This window comes from Eretmochelys imbricata, chromosome 2, assembly GCF_965152235.1.
Source record: "Eretmochelys imbricata isolate rEreImb1 chromosome 2, rEreImb1.hap1, whole genome shotgun sequence".
NCBI classification, from domain to species: domain Eukaryota; kingdom Metazoa; phylum Chordata; order Testudines; family Cheloniidae; genus Eretmochelys; species Eretmochelys imbricata.
Genome location: NC_135573.1, coordinates 171,604,445 through 171,623,129, shown reverse-complemented (window position 1 = coordinate 171,623,129; position 18,685 = coordinate 171,604,445). Strand labels below are relative to the sequence as shown.

Here is an 18,685-nt window from a genome sequence, read left to right as displayed (position 1 = left end):
ATTTACTATCCAAAAGTGTATGGGTTTTGTTTGCAAATAAAAAGAAGGATTAAACTTACAAAAGCTTTTTAAAAATCTCTGAGACCATCTTTGGTCCTTCTACTCTGTCACAATTAGAGTGCGATGGCTGCCAGTGGCTATTCCTTTGCAAGCTGTTGACTGCTGTCACCAGTGGTCTCTAGCTGCTGGCTCCTGTGTTGAGCGGCTGCCTGTTCCTCAGATAAAACAGCTCCTCAGGTAGAAGAGACAGAAGCCCGCTTGGTAGCTGCTGGGTTAGCTGCTGCAGTGGCACCTGGCTGGCTGGATAACGGAAGCAGTCGTTGTCTGGAGCAACTTTGGAATTCTGCGGTTGCTGCTGCTGCAATAGCTGCAATTTTCAGGCAGCGCTCTCTCTGCAGGGTTCCGCTGAGGCTTCTGCCGCTGTTCCTTAAGCGTCGTCGTCTTTTCAAGTCTTGAAGCCTTTTCTCTCCTCCAGGTTCCTGACGCCACTACAGGGTTTAGCCTGCTGTCTGTCGCCCTTATGTACGACTTGGTCACCCAGACTCAGCCAATCAACTTCCAGCTTTTTGCTGGCTCTGTGCCCAGCTACGCCCAGTCACATGTACCAACATGTGACTAGTAGCTCCTCCTCCTCACTGGAAGTCCCATGTATTCCTGTGGGCTACAATATATTCCTAGGGGAGGTTTTCAGCCGACCAGTGGGTGCCCCCTACCCACTTCCTCTTTGGAAGCCCCATGTATTCCTGAGTCAATCCCCCATAGGAAGTGGAATTTACCATTGCATCACAGGAAGTGAAATTATTACATCATAGGTAATGGACCCCTATGTGCCTTAGAAATGGAATCTTCGACTACATCACCATCCATTACTGGATTTTCTAATTTATACTACAGTTAATTTCTATTCAAAGATTTATTCTTAAAACTAATTACTAGTCTAAGCATCCCAAAGGGTCCTGACACTACCACTACGCTTTTATGTCCAATTAAGCAACTTATAATTTTTTCGATTTTAAACCTCCTCCCGAGGTTTTTCTGCAAACCATCCTTTTAAGGTAATTCAAACAACTGAGGCAAAAGCTTTCATCACAAGGAGCCCTGAGTAACTTCATTTTATATAGGGTCCAAATTGCTCATTAGCTGTGGGGAAGCATCAGGGCTTTGGTGGCTCTGCAAATGCCAACTGGTAGAAATTTAGGTGACATGGGGATTTAGGTGCCAACAGAGTGGTGTTTTTGGAAGTCAGTGGCACCTAAATGGTGTACTTAGGCCCTGGAGACAACACTGAAAAAACACAAGGAAAACAACCATCAAACCACTTCCTTACCAAACTGGTTCCCATAGAAGTGGATTATTAAATAATCTAGCTTTTCTGGATCTTATAGGGTAACGGACCCTACAAATCACTCTAGTCAAGAACTGAAATTCTTGGATAGTTTCATTGGCAAGTCTCTCTGACAATTAGGAACAAGTTGGATAAAGATTCTTTGACGGTTTCCAGCCTGGTTCCTTGTGTCAGTCTTACTGTATGCAGAATAAATAGATCTTGTTTTTTCTCGGATAATGGCTGTTATATAGACTTCCAGTAGATTCCCCCACTCTTCAAAGTGATCCTGTCTTCCTTCCCATTTGATTAAAATAGAGCTTTTTGTGCACTCTAATGAAACCATGTTCCTAGTTATAGTTGTACCAAGACCACTTTCTATGCCATTTCATTATACCTCATAGACTGGAAGGAGGTAACTTGGTCCTTGATTTTAAAATGGATGATCTACAAAAATTTCAAAATGGATATATTGAAAGCCATCCTAGCATCATTGGATTTGGGGTAGTTACTGAGTATCAGTCAACCTCATAAACATCTATCTTCATGTTCCCAATAACTGTTGGATCAGTGATTCCTGTTTCCCTTTTCATTTATTACCCTGGCTTTGTCTGGCCTCCCTAAATAATTTAAAAAAAAAAAAAGAGTGAGAGAACTACACCACACACAAATAAAAATAGAGGCAGTATTAGCTACAGCACTGAAGAGTGAAGGAATCCCAGTACAGTGATTCCCAGTCTAAACAATGGGTTCATCCAGGCTTCCTCACTGCAGGACATCAAAAAAGCTGATGGTCACTGCAGCTATTTCAAGAACCAGGGATTAGTGTCAAATTTACAGAATTTAACAGGATCCCAGACAACCTTGGAGACCTGAAAATTACACAAAGGGATACTTGTTCCCCTCCAAGATGATGGTTTTAGGCCTGGAGAGAGAGATGAAAGTTATCCAAGGGCAGACGAAATCTTCAGAAAGAAAATGCACAGCCTTACTGGGAATCATAGTTTAAGGGCAAAGTCTAACACTCTGGGTCCATGACCACCTTCACCATCTGAATTCCTCCTCACAGAGGACACTCCAACATGGAAATCAACCTCCCAATCCCATCTGAACAGAAGGAACACCCTCATAAGAATTCAACTGGCAAAACCAAAAACACTTCACATTAGACATCAGTCTAAAGGGGGATGGAACACACACAACACATACAGACCAAAGGATGTGGCCCAGTATGCACTGGGGCTAGATACTAGATCACTGAAATAAATTTCTTCTTGGCTAATTCTTTTCTATGCTCTGGCTACACTGATAGAAATACCCACACAAGTTACCAGAACTGTTTAGGTGTGAGTAGGTATTAGATTATTTCTCCTGCTTTTTGCTCTTTAGTGTGTGTATATATAGTGTCCTTGGAGTATTCTGACTCCAACATCACAGGAGGATTAATTTTTCTTCAGTTTCTTAGTCAGACGATCCTTGTGCTCATATACTGTGGTGATTTGTGCAATATAAATGTCTGGAACAGAATCATTCTCCCCATAATTACTTACTCAGATGGTAAATTAGAATACAGTTAAGCAGTTTCCTGCTGTGTAAGGCATCAATTGAGACAGACTTGAAGAGGTGCAAGGAAGGCTGTTGCAAGCCACCCAGCTAAATGTCAGCAAAGGGGCTTGAAACAATTATCTGTATTGGTAAAGTGAGACCACAAAAAGCTATTTGCACTTCATTGGCTCAAATGGCTTTCATGCTTAACTGCCATGTGCTAAATTCTCAGTGAGGATAAATGGTATTGTACAATAATTTCTAAATCCACATTACTTTAGTACATTGGTGTCCACAAACTTTTCAGCATGTGGAGGTTCGGATGTGATTAATGATGTAAGAGGGTTCCAGTCAGTTTCTTAATTGGAGTTGACAAATGGACATTTAGGCCATGCAGATAGATTTGCTGAGTTGAGAGGAAATGTGCTCTCACTCCATGGGAAATGGGGATGAGTAAAGCTGTGATGGCTTGTGTAGCCATAGGAAAAGGATGGATTCATAGAGACCCCCATCAAATTTAAAAATCACAAATTCAGTTTGTGGTTTTTTGTCTACTGTTGTAATAATTTTAGGTGTTTCAACTAACAACAGTTTAAAAAAATATTTACTTTTTCCTGTTTTTATAACTTTGTGTATTTTTTCTGTATGATCAGTTTATTTCCATTATTGTTTTTGTGGATGTGTCTCCCTCCTCTTGCTTTGTGAAATGCTTCTTAAAATAGAATTATGAAAGCACAGAAATTGGCAGGGGGACTTGAGCAAGTGCAGTATCAGAAATTATTTTGAGCTCGTTTTTTGGAAATGAATAGATTTCAAGTTGACTGTATCAGTCAAAAGGGATACATTTCTTGATACAGTGCTACCTGTAAAAAGAAGGGGATAAGCAATGGAGTCTCTTGACTCATAAAATTGTAGGAATTGGCGTGGATCAAACCAGCTGTCCTAGTCCAATATTCTGGACACTGGCCAGTACCAGATGCTTCAGAAGAAGGTGCAGTAAACGTTGCAATTGGGCAATTAAAGAATAATTTGACTGTAGGGAAGGTTGATTCCTTATCCCCACTGGCTAGAAGTTGGCTTTTCCCCTCAAGCCATGGGGCTTTATATCCTTTTCAAAACTCTGTTGATTTTGTTTTTAATATTTTCAATCCTTACTGTTGTAACTGTGGAAGCTTGTTATTCACATGCCTGTCATCAGAAGAGATGATGCACATGTAATACCTTTTATAGCAATGGTTTCGCTAAAGACTGGTGTCTGCATAATTGGAAAATTTTATTTTATACAAGAACTTTCTGTTTAATGTGTAGGTTTAAAACTCTGTGTGATCTTATCCCTAATGTTGTCTTTCATGCTTAGTCCATACATTCAAGTATTAGGAAAATGAATAAACTTGTCTTCTAATTTCCCTTCTATTGTGATGGGTTTTTTAATAAAAATATCAGTAATCAGCAGTGGGGGGGTCACATGTGCCCCATCATCTAACATACTGTTCTTACAGATTGATCATAAAGAGAACCTTTAGCACATTCTACAAACAAAACAGAGATAAAATGGTGGCTGTACAAATAAATTCAGTTTTACATTTTGGAATAAACACTATTTCCCTAGTGACAGTTGGATTTTGGATGAGCAGAAACATATATATGGAGGGCTCCACGGATCAAAATAAATGCTGGTGCAGTTTATGAATTTTGGAGCGTTTTAATATGTAATCCTGTATACTTACGAACACTCAAATTAATTCATGTTGTGCACATACTGTAAAATTGTCTATTTTTGTCTGTCAATTTTTGTGTAAGTGTGGAGGTCCTTCTGTTCATGGTTATTTTTAACAGTGTGCTGGAAAGTCTGATGTCTTAAACTGTACAGGTGCTCTGCCTTGGTTGCTTTCTCATTTCTTTTGAAAACTTTTGCTGTTCAGAGGCATAGGACGAAAATAATTTCTCAGTGACTTTTTTCTGTTTCAACAGATTAAGATATAAAATTAATGACATGGACACTAACACAAAATATTACATATAAATAAAAAGGAATCACTATTTCTTCTGTGAGAACTATATTCTCTGTATTTAAATAGACAGGTATAATGTTACATCAACATACTTTTTTTTTAAACTCTGTTTACACTGTCGTCATTGGTTTTACTGCTGTTCTATCTTGCTGTTATACATTAGTACATGTATCTTTGTTCTGTAGGCAGAAGCTCGTCTTTTGGAGGAACAGCGTAGAGTTCAGGTTTATCTCCATGAAAGCACGCAGGATGAATTAGCACGAAAATGCGAGCAAGTACTTATTGAAAAACACTTGGAGATTTTTCATACAGAGTTTCAGAACTTACTGGATGCTGACAAAAATGAAGGTGAGTTGGTTCAAATTTCAGTTTGGGAGTTTCTCAGAGATGATGCCCCTTAATGGTACTGGTGATCATAATATTGCTAACTTTGATGTCTTTGCTGGGGTTACATCAACAGATAGGGTTAACACTCAATAAAGAAATTTTAAAATCTGAGAAATTGGAAATGTTAATAAAATTAAATCCATATGATCAACTTAATGGCTTCTCAAAATACTGGTTAGAGTCACAGATGGAATGCATAAGAAAACGGGGGAAGTGGTTGAATGGTAAGGTAAAAGTAGTTTTAATTCAGGCAAAAAGAGATCCTTTTTATTAGAGGAAATGGGTCTTAAGTGATGCTACTAGAAATGAAAGTAAACTTCAGTGGATAATATTTAAAATGGAGACTATAAGAGCTGAGAGAGAGAATTTGAGAAATAAATTGCCAAAGGAATATTCTGGAGAAATTATTTGAAGTGTAATAGGTATAAGACTTCTGTGGGAGAGACAGTGGCCCTCCTAAATGCCATGATTTAGTGTCTTGCAGAAGGCACAGTGAAAGACCGGGACAGCTAAGTGATTTGTTTGTGTAGAACTCTTCACCATAGATGTTGATGAAGGAGGTTACATCAATCTAGAGTTAAGCTTTACAGGAAATGAAGGTGGGTTCTGTCTGAAATAAAGATTTCAAGAAGAAAACGATAGAACTGAATAAATGATATGATAAATCACCAGAGCTGGAAGGTATTAATCTGAAAGTTCTGAAGAAATTTGAGTGAAGTAGCTGAGATAACACAAATAATTACTAAAAACAACAACTGTAATGGAAGACTAGAGTGGCCAACACTACTTATTTTGTCAAAGGAAAACTGATGAAGTTAGGCCAGTGATCCCCTTCCTTCACTAGCAGAAGAAGAGCTAAGAAACCATTTATTTGTACTAAAAATATCCATACCTAAGATTTCCAAAAAAAAAAAAAAAAATCGGACAAATCAGTGGGGTTAATTGATCAAAAAAATAAACTATTGCTAGCTGAAAGTGTAGCTAAATTGGTATACACTAGTTACCTCTCATAATAGCTGTTAAGTGACTAGCACTGTAAATCAGAAATTTGTTTCTCACCTAATTGAAGCAATTTTGCAATATATGGATACTGAGCAATAAGAAACTAATGCCTTTTTAAAATATAAATCCCTTCTGAAAATATAAATTTCTTCCCCAATCATGAAAAATTCTGTCTAATCAATCTTTAACTTAATTAAAAAAAAAAATTACTAAGCTTATAGTGATTCATGTGAGCTCTTGTGTGTACCATATGGTGATAAATACCCTTTCTTAAAACATTTTCTTAAAACATGCATCTTTATCCACCCCACCAGTATCTGTGCATTAATTTTGCTGACTTCTATGATTCCAAATCTCTGAGCAGCTTTTACACAGCTACCACTTTTTAAAAAGTTTCCTTTCTTCTTAAACTGGTTCCACTTGCACAACAGACAATAATTGTTCCTTGATCATTTTAAGCTCTATTGTCTTGTAACTCAACATAGCTAGAAACAGCTGCATTAACCTATTGCCCAGAAATTCAATCTTAATATAAATCATCTGTATCTAGCCTAGTCAAGTCTCAAGTCATTGGATCTAACCTCATGAAACACTGAAGTAAACTATATTAGATTATCTTAAACTCAGCAATGAAAAGTTTATATAGCTACACACCATAATATATTCTCTATAGCTCATCCCCTGGAAACATCCATATACAGTGGACTCTTGCTAGAGCGCGGATTCGCATATAGCGCGGTCGCGGCAATGGATCCCAAATTTAAACATTTAAATTGGGATCCATGATAACGCGGCCCCTGCTAGAATGTGGTTAACGCGGTACCACGCATGGATCCCAAACCCCACGTTCTAGTGAGGGTCCGGTGTATAAGGTATGTTAGGCACACTGTATTACAGACCACTCTTTAAGTGTTGTGTAATTGCTTAAACGTATTATGCAAGTAATAATACAGGACATGGTGTGGATTAGTCAGCCGGTATCTAGGCACATCAGAACATTTAATGCAGGAAATAATAATCTTTATTGGACACCGGATATAAGATGATTTAGGCAAAATTACCTTATAATCCAGGAAAGCTTCAGCAAGCTTGTTGCATTTGTCTTCCGTTTACTTCCAAGTGTAGGGCAACAACCGTTGTCCCCTTACTTTTGAGATATGGCTAGCAACAGCATGAGTTACATTCTCACATAGCGTTACTGTTCAGGTCCTCCAAAGATTTTACCAGGCTCCTGAAACACAAAGAGGGAACTGAGGATCGGATATTCCTGACGTGTATATATAAAACTATACGGAGAAACTTTTTCAGAATAAGTTTGAGACAGTCATATATATATATATATCTCATCCTGAAAGTTCACCAAGTTATAAGTAACTGAAAACAGAGTTATAATGGAAAGGGTTAGCCATCGTTAATATAAAAATCACTACTGCTCCACATGGTAATAAAGGAGCAGTAAAGGGCACCATTTTTTGTATTTTGCTATTAGCAAGTAATCTTACTGTCTTATCACTTCTTTTTATTGAACATCCAGTAATTTGAGATTTCTAATAAATTGTTCAGAGGATGTACAGAAAAGTTCCACACCACTGAATGGTAGGATATGGCCGAAAAGCCTAACGTTGCCCTATTTGATTATCACATCTCGTAGTACCTAGTCCATAATGGCTAATATGGTCCTTTACCTTTGAGTATCTATTTATTAAGGCCAAGATTTTCTATAGTAACTAGTGATGTTGTTTTTTGGGTGCCCAACTTGAGATCTTGAAAGGGGCCTTATTTTCAGAATGAGCTGAGTACCTGCCCTCTGAAATCACACCCCTTCGAGTTGGACACTGCAAAATCACTGGAAAATCTGGGCTGCAAGCTGTTGTGTTTTTTGATAAGTCTTTAACATATTGCAAAATTATGTTCAATGAGGAGCAAATTGTTTTTCATCCTGTGACCCTGAGTTTTTTGTAGTGGGGCTCTTGACAATCATCCCTTTTTTTTTTTTTTTTTTAGTTGGGCTTATAAAACAAAATACAGAATTTATTGACACTTAGCAGTCATTGAATGTTTCCCCCCTGAAACAAGGGGGAAACAGTAGCACTGGGGAGGCAGTAGCACTCCTCTGTAACAAAATTTGCAGATAACTCACTTTTTCAGGTTTCGCTCCAAGGCCGTGTCTACACTTGGTTTCTTTGCCTCATATTTTCCACGGTTGCTAAGTCTGTTTTGTTCCCACCAATGGGAGCGTTAGCGTGCTTTAAAAGAAGAGAGAGCTGCCGGTGGTTCCTGAGGTTTTAAGTACCATACTTGCTCTGAGCAGGATTACGTATACGGTGCTTATGTTGGTGGCCAGCTGGAGCCCACGCTACATTAGCACTCCCACCACTGTTACTACTGGTGGTGCTGAAGCAGTGGGATCTATTGTATAAGACTTGGATGCAAAAAAGCCTAATTTACATACAACCTACTTTAAACTTTAAGTATGACATATGACACCTCTCAAATGTAGAAACTTTATGAAAACTAGACATAAATTAACATTTACTATATTTTATATCTTGGTCTTTGTTCTTTGTTTGTGTATAAGTGTACTGGAAATAAGAAGTAGTTTATTCAGAATATTGTTTATTTTAGCAAGTTTTTGTCCTTCAATGCCATCTAGTTCTTTGCACTACTCTGGAATTGTTTAATGTAAATTCTTTGGCTTGTTATGTGATAATACTTACAAGTATGCATATGTTGATGAATGTGTGGCTCAGTTCTTTGGCCACTTTAAAAATGCAGAATTGGGATGTTGGGAGAAAGGAAATCATAGTTAATACAGATGAGAGAGATTGGCTTCCTTTTTTTCCAGACTTGGGGCGCATGTATAACCTTGTATCTCGAATCCAGGATGGCCTCGGAGAGCTGAAAAAACTCTTGGAAACGCATATTCATAATCAGGGTCTAGCTGCTATTGAGAAATGTGGAGAAGCTGCTCTAAATGCAAGTATCTTTTCAGATGTAGTTTTGTATCTGACTGCTAACAGATCATTTTGTGAGAGGTGGATGCTTTTGATAGTCCTGTGTGTGTATATTCCTTCAGAATAAAACAGCTGGGTTCAGATGGTATAGTAGGTTGAAAATAAAATAACTGTAATAGAACTGTATTATTGCTATTTTTTGCCAGCCTTCTTTCTTTCTCCTCCACCCACTGCTCAATTTGGGCCGCCTTTTCCGTTGACCCATTTGCTTGAACTAACTCTTTCAATAGATTCCTCCCTTTCAAAAACCATGAAACCTACCATTTCAAGAAGCATTCTAGACGACATATTCTTTACTCTGTACTGCATCACATGTACTTGTGCTCTCCACTTGTAAGCTTTTTCATGAACTGGTTTGCCCTTTTTTACCTGATGTGTACAGTATTATGTATGCTGAAAGTGATTATATAAAATTGAGACAAGGTGGTTGAGGTAATATCTTTTATTGACCAACTTCTGTTGATGAAAAGGAGCTCTGTGAAGCTCAAAAGCTTGTCCCTTCCAAGTCTGTAGCGCTCAAAAGCTTATCCTTTCCACCAATAGAATTTGTTCTTTAAACATGTAGCCTCCCCCACCTGTCTCTCTCATATACTCTCATCTACAACAATTTACTAGTACAGTGTTCTTAGTAAAGAAAGTAATGCTGATTAATCATAATTGGAATTGTAAAGAGATCATTTAATGAGGCACCTGACTTTAATCCACAGAGGTTGAGATTGCCTCACCGAGCAGTATTTAAATAACTTTAAACTAGGGCTGTCAAGTGATGTAAAAAAATTAATCTTGATTAATCGCACGATTATTTGCACTGTTATCAATATAATACCATTTATTTAAATATTTTGGATGTTTTCTACATTTTTAAATATATTGATTTCAATTACAACATAGAATACAAAGTGTACAGTGCTCACTAAATATTTATTTTTTATTAAAGGGGTTGCACTGTAAAAAACAGTATTTTTCAATTCACCTAATATGAGCACTGTACTGCAATCTCTTTATCATGAAAGTTGAACTTACAAATGTAGAATTATGTACAAAAAAAACCTGCATTCAAAAATAAAACAATGTAAAATTTTAGAGCCTGCAAGTCCATTCAGTCCTACTTCTTGTTCAGCCAGTCACTCAGACAAGTTTGTTTACATTTGCAGGAGATAATGCTGTTCACTTTTTGTTTACAGTGTCACATGAAAGTGAGAACATGTGTTCATATGACACTGTTTTTCCTGGCGTCGCAAGATGTTTATGTGCCAGATGCACTAACAATTCATATGTCCCTTCAGGCTTCAACCACCATTCCAGGGGACATGCTTCCATGCTGATGAAGGGTTCTACTCAATAACAATCCAAAGCAGTGCTCACCGACGCCATATTAGTTTTCATGCTCTGAGTTAAATGCCACCAGCAGAAGGTTGACTTCCTTTTTTGGTGGTTCCGCATCGGAGTGTTGCTCTTTTAAGACATCTGAAAGCATTCTCCACACCGCGTCCCTCTCAGATTTTGGATGGCACTTCAGGTTCTTAAACCTGGGTCAAGTGCTGTAGCTGTCTTTAGAAATCTCACATTGGTACCTTCTTTTTTTGTCTTTTTTTGTACCTTCTTCGTTTTGTCAAATCCGCAGCGAAATTGTTCTTAAAAGAATCCATGTACTGGGTCATCATCCGAGATTGCTACTACATGAAATATATGGCAGAATGTGGGTAAAACAGCAGGGGACATACAATTCTTCCCCTAAGGACTTCAGTCACAAATTTAATTAATGCTTTATTTTTTTTAACAAGTGTCATCAGCAGAGAAACATGTCCTCTGGAAAGGTGGCCGAAGCATGAAGGGGCATTCGAATGTTTAGCATATCTGGCACTTAAATACCTTGCAATGCCGGCTACAAAAGTGCCATGTGAACACTGTTCTTGCTTTCTGGTGACACTGTAAATAAGAAGTGGGCAGCATTATCTCCTGTAAATGTAAACAAACTTGTTTGTCTTAGCGATACAAGAAGTAGGACTGAGTGGACTTGTAGGCTCTGAAGTTTTACATTCTTTTGTTTTGTTTTAGAGTGCAGTTATGTAACAAAAAAAAAATCTACATTTGTAAGTTGCACTTTCATGACAAAGAGATTGCATTATAGTACTTGTATGAGATGAATTGAAAAATACAATTTCTTTTTATCATTTTTACAGTGCAAATATTTGTAATAAAAATATACAGTTTAATTTCAATCACAACACAGAATACAATGGAGAAATGAAAAAGTAAAAAAAAAAATCCAAAATATTTAATAAATTTTAATTGGTATTCTATTGTTTAACGGTGCGATTAAAACTGCGATTAATCACGATTAATTTTTTTAGTTAATCGTGTGAGTTAACTGTGATTAATCGATGGCCTTACTTTAAACACACACATTTCAGGTCATCAGATGTATTATTTTTCACATACTTGAAGGCATTTCAGTTTTATGGAGGGGAAAGGGAGGTTAGGCAGAGCAGAGTATATTCTCTTAATGAGGGGAAAAAAACTGAGCTCTGACTTCAGAAGCAAAATCATCTGGTTTTCAAAATGACCTCTTACAAAAATAAACTGGTGGCTTCATGAGGACTCTGGAAGCTACAACTAAAGAGTTGTGTGTTTTAAGCAAAGTGGTTGACTTTCTGGCAGGTCATAAAGTGAAAAAAACATTGCATTTCCTCCTCTCTGCTGCTTTCCCTCCACAAATTCCTTGCACCTGTCTCCCTATTCCTCCTAAGAGCCACCACCTCCATTGCATTCCCTTGGGAACCATCATGCCTACTTCTCTGAACATACTTCTCCCTACACCTATATACAGCTACTTTTCTTTCCTTACCTCATCAGTACTCTTTTGACATTTAGCATCTTCAGATACTTCCTGTTGTGATCAGGAGACTCAATTTTTGTCTTGCATGTGCTCCTGAGATGCTTGCCTTAAATGTTTCTTGATCCTGAACCTTCTTGCAGTATTTGTAATTGATCAAGCGGGAACCTTTTTGTTAGCTTCTGGTTCTATCTTGGCTTACTTTGTTGGGAGTATGAATCATAATTCGCGTTCTAGTAAAGTATTCAAAAGTAAGATCTTCTTATTGGAAAAATTAATTGCATGGTTTCTTCTAGAAATTGCCACATTGTGGTTGTTTGAACAACAAACTATTATATCTGGTTTTAATTAAACTTATGTCTTCAAAATGTGTCATTGTTGGACACTTGCATAGTGCCGGGTTGAATAAATCGTTGATTTTCCTTTTATACTTTATGCAGTAGCAGTGATTATTGTACATTCAGCATGCCCAAGTATGTAAAAATTAACTCTGAGCAAATTACATATCTGTTACTGTAGTAATGACTAAAATAAGTTTCCCTTGTCACTTGAATGCTCTTAATAGTCTAGAACCTACTTCTATTTTTAAAATAATACTTCTAATCCCTACCCCTCACCCCACCCCCTTTTTTTTTTTAAACTTTCACTCTATAAACCTGCTTAAGAGGACACTGGTCACCTGCATTGTTTGGAGACACTTGCAGAAAGTTGAACAAGTTTCATTGCAAGCAACAGACTGTTTTTTCTTTCAGGATCCAAAAATGTATGTACAGACAGTGTTGGATGTCCATAAGAAATATAATGCTCTCGTGATGTCTGCCTTCAACAATGATGCTGGCTTTGTGGCTGCACTAGATAAGGTACCGTATGTTTAATGTCTGTGGTAACCATTATATCTCTCTGAGTTAGGGGATTTCAAAACTTTGACTTTCTTGTGTAATTTGCAGGCTTGTGGTCGATTTATAAATAATAATGCAGTGACAAAAATGGCTCAGTCATCCAGTAAATCTCCAGAGTTGCTGGCACGATATTGTGACTCCTTGCTAAAGAAAAGGTAGGTCTTACACGAAAAGTTAAAAATTAGTTTTCTAGTGTTTCTTGTTTAAAAAATTATAATCATCATAGTTGTGAATTGAAATTACACATTGCATCTGCAGAAATATATTTACATTGTTAAACACTTAATTCAAGCAAAAAAAGATAATGCTGTAATTGTTTGAAAAGCCTTTATAAAAAGTTGAATAAGGAACATGTTAGAAAAACTTTGTTTTCCAAAGTAAATTGCATATTGGACTTAAGTTTCAGTTCACAAGTCATGAATCTAGAATGTAACGGTATTCATAAGTTATGAATAATAAATTTGTTCAGTAATGCACTTCTTTGACTGCAGCTCTAAGAATCCAGAAGAAGCAGAGCTAGAAGATACACTCAATCAAGTGGTAAGATTCTTAAATACAGTTTTCTTCTACATAAACTTTTAAATTTCATAATAATTTTAAGGTTATCACAGGAGGTTGCAGGTCATGTGCAGTCAGAACTTTTATTCTGTGTATTTCATTTGCTTAAAGTTTTTGGTAACATTATTTTTAAAAAATGCCAAAAGTGTGTTTGTGTCTGTCTGTGTGTGTCTCTCTCTCTCTCTCTCTTTTTTTAAAGACTTCTTCATTCAGTCAATTGTATACCTCAGAAAGCTGAACAGAATCAACATTCTTTTTAATATGTATTATGGTGTAAAACCATTTTATCTCTTCTGAACTATTTCAAAGGTTAACATGTAAAAAAAACCCTGCATTTACATTTCAAAAATAATTATGACACTAAAATGTATGACACTTTTAATGAAGTAAAAATTGGATTTGATACAAATTTTCAGGTGTGTTCCTTTTGTAAAAAGTTTTTTTTTGGTTTTTCCAGATGGTTGTATTCAAGTACATTGAAGACAAAGATGTGTTTCAAAAATTCTATGCTAAAATGCTGGCAAAGAGACTGGTGCACCAGAACAGTGCTAGTGATGATGCTGAAGCAAGCATGATCTCTAAACTTAAGGTAAGTCTTCCCTTTCTTAGCACTGGCTAGGGAGGCACTATTCCTTTCAACACGTGATGCATGTATGCACTTTTTAATATTTGATCAGAAAAATACAAAACTTAAAGTTCACACGTCTTTTAACCGACTGGCCATCAGTCTGTCTTTGGAATGAGATCTTGAAGTGGTCCTGCTGCTGTCCACGCAAACAACTGCTGAAACAGCTCCCCAGACTGCCACTTTTCTCTATAACCCTGAATGCTGCCTTAAGAACAATTGATTGCTTTTTGTGTTGCAATTTGGCATGGGCGATAAATAAAATAATCATTAATCAATACAGTTGAGTTTATAATTTTTTTGCGTAATTGTGCTGCTGTTTACAACAATCTTGCCAGACCTTATTTGTGTGCAGTTTTTTTAAAGGGGGAGTAAAATGTCAGTAACTTTTTCATTCTCATAGTTGTTATAAAGGGCTAGCAAGTAGACCATACGTTGAGACTAGTAAATTTTCATGACAGTGTTCCCTGGCTGGTTTATTTTAATTTTTAAAATGTTGATCTCACATTTTTGGTGGCAGAACAGCTACAGAAGAAGCAATTAAAATAACACAACTTGTCTAAATGGGTTCAGAACTTTCAGAGTGATTTTTGGACATGCAGGGAATGGGTTGCCATATATTCCTCTAGCAAAATTGATTCCGATCAGAGAAACCCTACTTTTCTTGTTCTGTTTGTTCTCCCTGTGTCAAAATACATGATCTTTCAGACAAAGCTGTGCTCTTTAATTTTACAGCAAGCTTGTGGTTTCGAGTACACCTCTAAACTTCAGAGGATGTTCCAAGACATTGGTGTAAGCAAGGACTTGAACGAGCAATTCAAAAAGCACCTGACAAATTCAGAACCATTAGATTGTAAGTATTCAATTTAATATAACCTTTCTCTTAAAAGCTAAGTTATTGTTGAATTAGCCATACACTCCCTTAATTGTAGAGATACAAGGGGAAATGACCAAGTGTTAAATGAGCAAAGTATTTGATTCATGTAGCATGCCACAGAAAGCTAGAGTTATTAAAACTTCAGCTTGGATAGACTTTTTTTGGGTCTGTTCACTGTCTTCAAACAGCACCTCATGCCTCCTGATATGAACAGGTTCCTCTTTGTTTTACAGATCACTGGGGTTAGCTGTTACAGAGAGAGGATTCAACATAGTGTATCCCCCTCTGCTAAAAGTGAAGCCTGGTGTTTTTGTTAAATGTTTTTTTCCTTTGACCAAAATCATCGCTTAAACAGGGAGACTTTTAGGAATAGTACTGAAAAACAACAGGTCCTCCTTTAGCTCGGTAATTAGGCCTGTCGCTTTCAGATTCAGAGGTCTCTGATTTCAGTTTCTTCTTGAAATGGAGTGCTTCAAGATAGAGTTATCACTTGGTTTTCAGTTAATTACATTCCGTGTTGTGCAAGGTCCACTTCAGGTTTTATATAATTTTATTTTGTAATACATAATGTATTCACTTCTGCCTTGTATCTCAGAGTCTTTCTGTGCTGCAAAAAAAGTCTCAGACCCCAGGTCAACAGGGCTAAAAATAACAATGTAAACGTTCTCACTAGTTCTGGAGTCCGGGCTCTGAGACCCACACCTCCTTGCTGGGTCTCAGCGCCCAGGCTCCAACCTGAGTGAGAACGTCTACACAGGAGCACTGGAAGTTCCCTAAAACCTCCCAGTCTGTGGCCCCATCCCCTGCTCCGCTTCTTCCCTCTGAGGCCCCGCCTCAGACTCACTCATCTCTGCCCCTGTCGCTCGTCCTTAAGGCAGGTAAAAAGTGATGGGGCCATTGCCCTCTCAAACCCCCACTTCCGGTGCCCCTGCGTCTGCGTTTCTGTTTTTATCTCTGTAGCATTAGTCCCAAAAGCCTGAGTCAGTTGACCTGAACTCTTAAGACTTGCTTTTGCGTTTTGTTTTTTCTCTCCATTATAGATGCACTTTGAGTCTCAAAAGCAATTGACAAACATAAATTTGCCACTTGTGTTCTTGCCAGTAGCAGATTTTTAATTAAATGGTTATGCATGAATTTTGAAAAACCTTATATTTTTCTCTTTTTTTGAAAAGTAAAAACAGGGTAATGAATGAGATTAAATGCATGCAAATGTCAGGGAATATTGCCTTTAGATTCTGAGTAAATACACATCTGACCCCTCAACCCTATCTTTGCCTCACACAGTGACTTTAATTTTAACAATATGTTTTATAAATAGTAATAGTTACCCATTATCTTTTGATATTAGTGTCATCACCAGGTCAGGCAACACAGAAACCTCTCCTGTTCGAGTTGGCCTCTCCCAAACTGCACACTGACAGGTCCATAATACCAAAGGGGAGATAGCTGTTAACCTATTAATCTATGTATGTTTCTTTTCCAGTGGATTTCAGTATACAGGTTCTCAGTTCTGGATCATGGCCCTTTCAGCAGTCCTGCACATTTGCTCTACCTTCTGAGGTGAGGTGATAAGCTTTTTAATCTTCTATTAAATAAACTAAAGTTTCAGTTTAAGTTTTTTTCAGAGATGACCTAAAATGAACTCCCAAGTATTTTCTGACATAAAATGTCATGACTTGAACATTTTTGCCTCTGTTAAAGGTGAGCTGCAAAGAATTTATTCAAATAAAAAAACTAGATTTTAAATCTCTTGTTTTATGGTGTATAAAGAAAACCTGAAAGATTTTTTTTTCCTGCTTTTTTTTATTTTCAAAGTATCAGAAATGTCAAGTTTTGTCTTTCCTGATTGTGCTGGAGGACCTCCCAGGGGGGAGGTCTGAGATGTGTAATCCTTCTTTGTTACTGATGGGGCACTCATAATCTTTAAACAAGATGGCCTTCCTCCAAAACGTTCAGTAGTCATTAAAATAAAATGAGTGTATGCTTTTAAAGCTCTTATTTTTATTAAGATACGTTGACCCTCTCAATTACTCAGCTTTCAGTCTGTTGATTCTTGAGATGACATGATGGCTGGTTTTCCAGTCTCTGTGGTCCTCAGGCTAGCTAAGACCTGAATTTCTGACTTAACAAATGAGTAAGGGAGTAGAAGAGGGGGGAAAGGAAATGACCTTTAAGGCCCTTCTTAATACTTGGAAAGAAACAAAAGAACAATAAGCCTGTTTTCTTTTCTTTTCCATATGACATTTAAAGTGAAGTTGCTCACAAAAGGAAACTCGTATGCAAGTCTGAAAAATCTTTTTTAAATTTTCTATCTAGCCCCCCCTCCCCCCTAGGGAAAGGGCATGTTAACAAAGGGTGGTCTGGATTGATTTACACGCTGTAGATTCAAATATACTTCCAAGTGTGAAAATGCAGTGATGTTGTTTTCATTTTTATTTTTTTTATACAGTTGGAACGAAGTTATCAGAGATTTACAGCTTTTTATGCCAGTCGTCATAGTGGAAGAAAATTGACCTGGTTGTATCAGCTATCCAAAGGGGAACTGGTTACCAACTGTTTCAAAAATAGATACACATTACAGGTAAGAATAACCTTGTATTAGTGAAAAGGTTTAGTGAATAATTGAATAGTCTAAACATTTTTGTGATGAGTTCTTCCAAGCTGTTCTGTAGAGGGACCTTAGTGTTGGAAGTCCCTAACTTGGTCTATTTTTTGGTATATGTCAGGTAAATTACAAAATTATACATGTAATTCTGTGTATTGGGGAGCAAAGTTTCAGAATAAATGTTTCATGTATCTTAAAAATAAGAGGCAAGCCTTCACAAGCATCCCTACAAAAGCAAAGCACGAGTGCACGATGGTGGAGAAAAAATTAGGAAATATATTTTAGTTCTAAACTTTGGAGGTGGTTAAAGAGTGAGAAGGAAAATCATTTAAAAAGTATACATATCACTGAGTTTCCTTTTAAAGTGTTTAAGGGCCAGATTTTCTGAAGAATTCAGAACCCACTTAGACATAAAAAATAATGTGGGTAGATTTTTCAAGTGCTCAAAACCGTAAAAGGCTCCCTTTGGAAATCCTTCCCACTTCATTTTAGTGCCTAAATAGGAGCTGAGCTCTTTTGAAAATGTGGCCTTAAAAGTTTTTCCATTGCTTTTTTCCAAAAGATTTCTAGCTTGTCTTAATCCTTGTATGCCAGCAGTCCCTGAGATATCCATTGTAAGAAGATGAACTGTTTTTTTTTAAAAAAAGTGAGATCAGTGGGTTGAGCGTTTTATAACCCCAGCACCTATTTTATACTCCTTTTTAAAATGGCTGAGTACATTCTCCCAAAGTTATTCAGTATGGTATAAGCTTCTGGTTTTCGGGGAGGGGCTAAATCTGACTTAGATTCTGCCCTGAATTAAAACAGTGACTACCTATGTCAACACACAAACAGCCTAATATAAATATAGGGTATGTTGAGCTCTATTTTGTACTTGTCTGAACACTGAAACCAAGTGAGTAAACGCTATATAATGGGATTTGACGTTAGCATTTTAAATTCATGTAATAATTTCGGTAATCCTCTACATTACGAGTTTGGGAGGTGATTCCCGTGCTTGT

General features: G+C 37.2%; 1 protein-coding gene across 2 annotated transcripts in view; it reads left to right on the top strand.

Moving 5' to 3' along the window:
* Positions 1–18,685, top strand: part of CUL1 (cullin 1) — an 81,632-nt gene that overhangs the window by 53,535 nt on the left and 9,412 nt on the right. For both annotated transcript variants that reach the window (XM_077810969.1, XM_077810970.1), the window contains exons 8-16: positions 5,067–5,229; positions 9,116–9,246; positions 12,873–12,980; positions 13,068–13,174; positions 13,511–13,559; positions 14,035–14,166; positions 14,938–15,055; positions 16,563–16,639; positions 17,529–17,660. In XM_077810969.1, the coding sequence (XP_077667095.1) occupies positions 5,067–5,229; positions 9,116–9,246; positions 12,873–12,980; positions 13,068–13,174; positions 13,511–13,559; positions 14,035–14,166; positions 14,938–15,055; positions 16,563–16,639; positions 17,529–17,660 (1,017 nt within the window). The remainder of the gene's footprint in view (positions 1–5,066; positions 5,230–9,115; positions 9,247–12,872; positions 12,981–13,067; positions 13,175–13,510; positions 13,560–14,034; positions 14,167–14,937; positions 15,056–16,562; positions 16,640–17,528; positions 17,661–18,685) is intronic.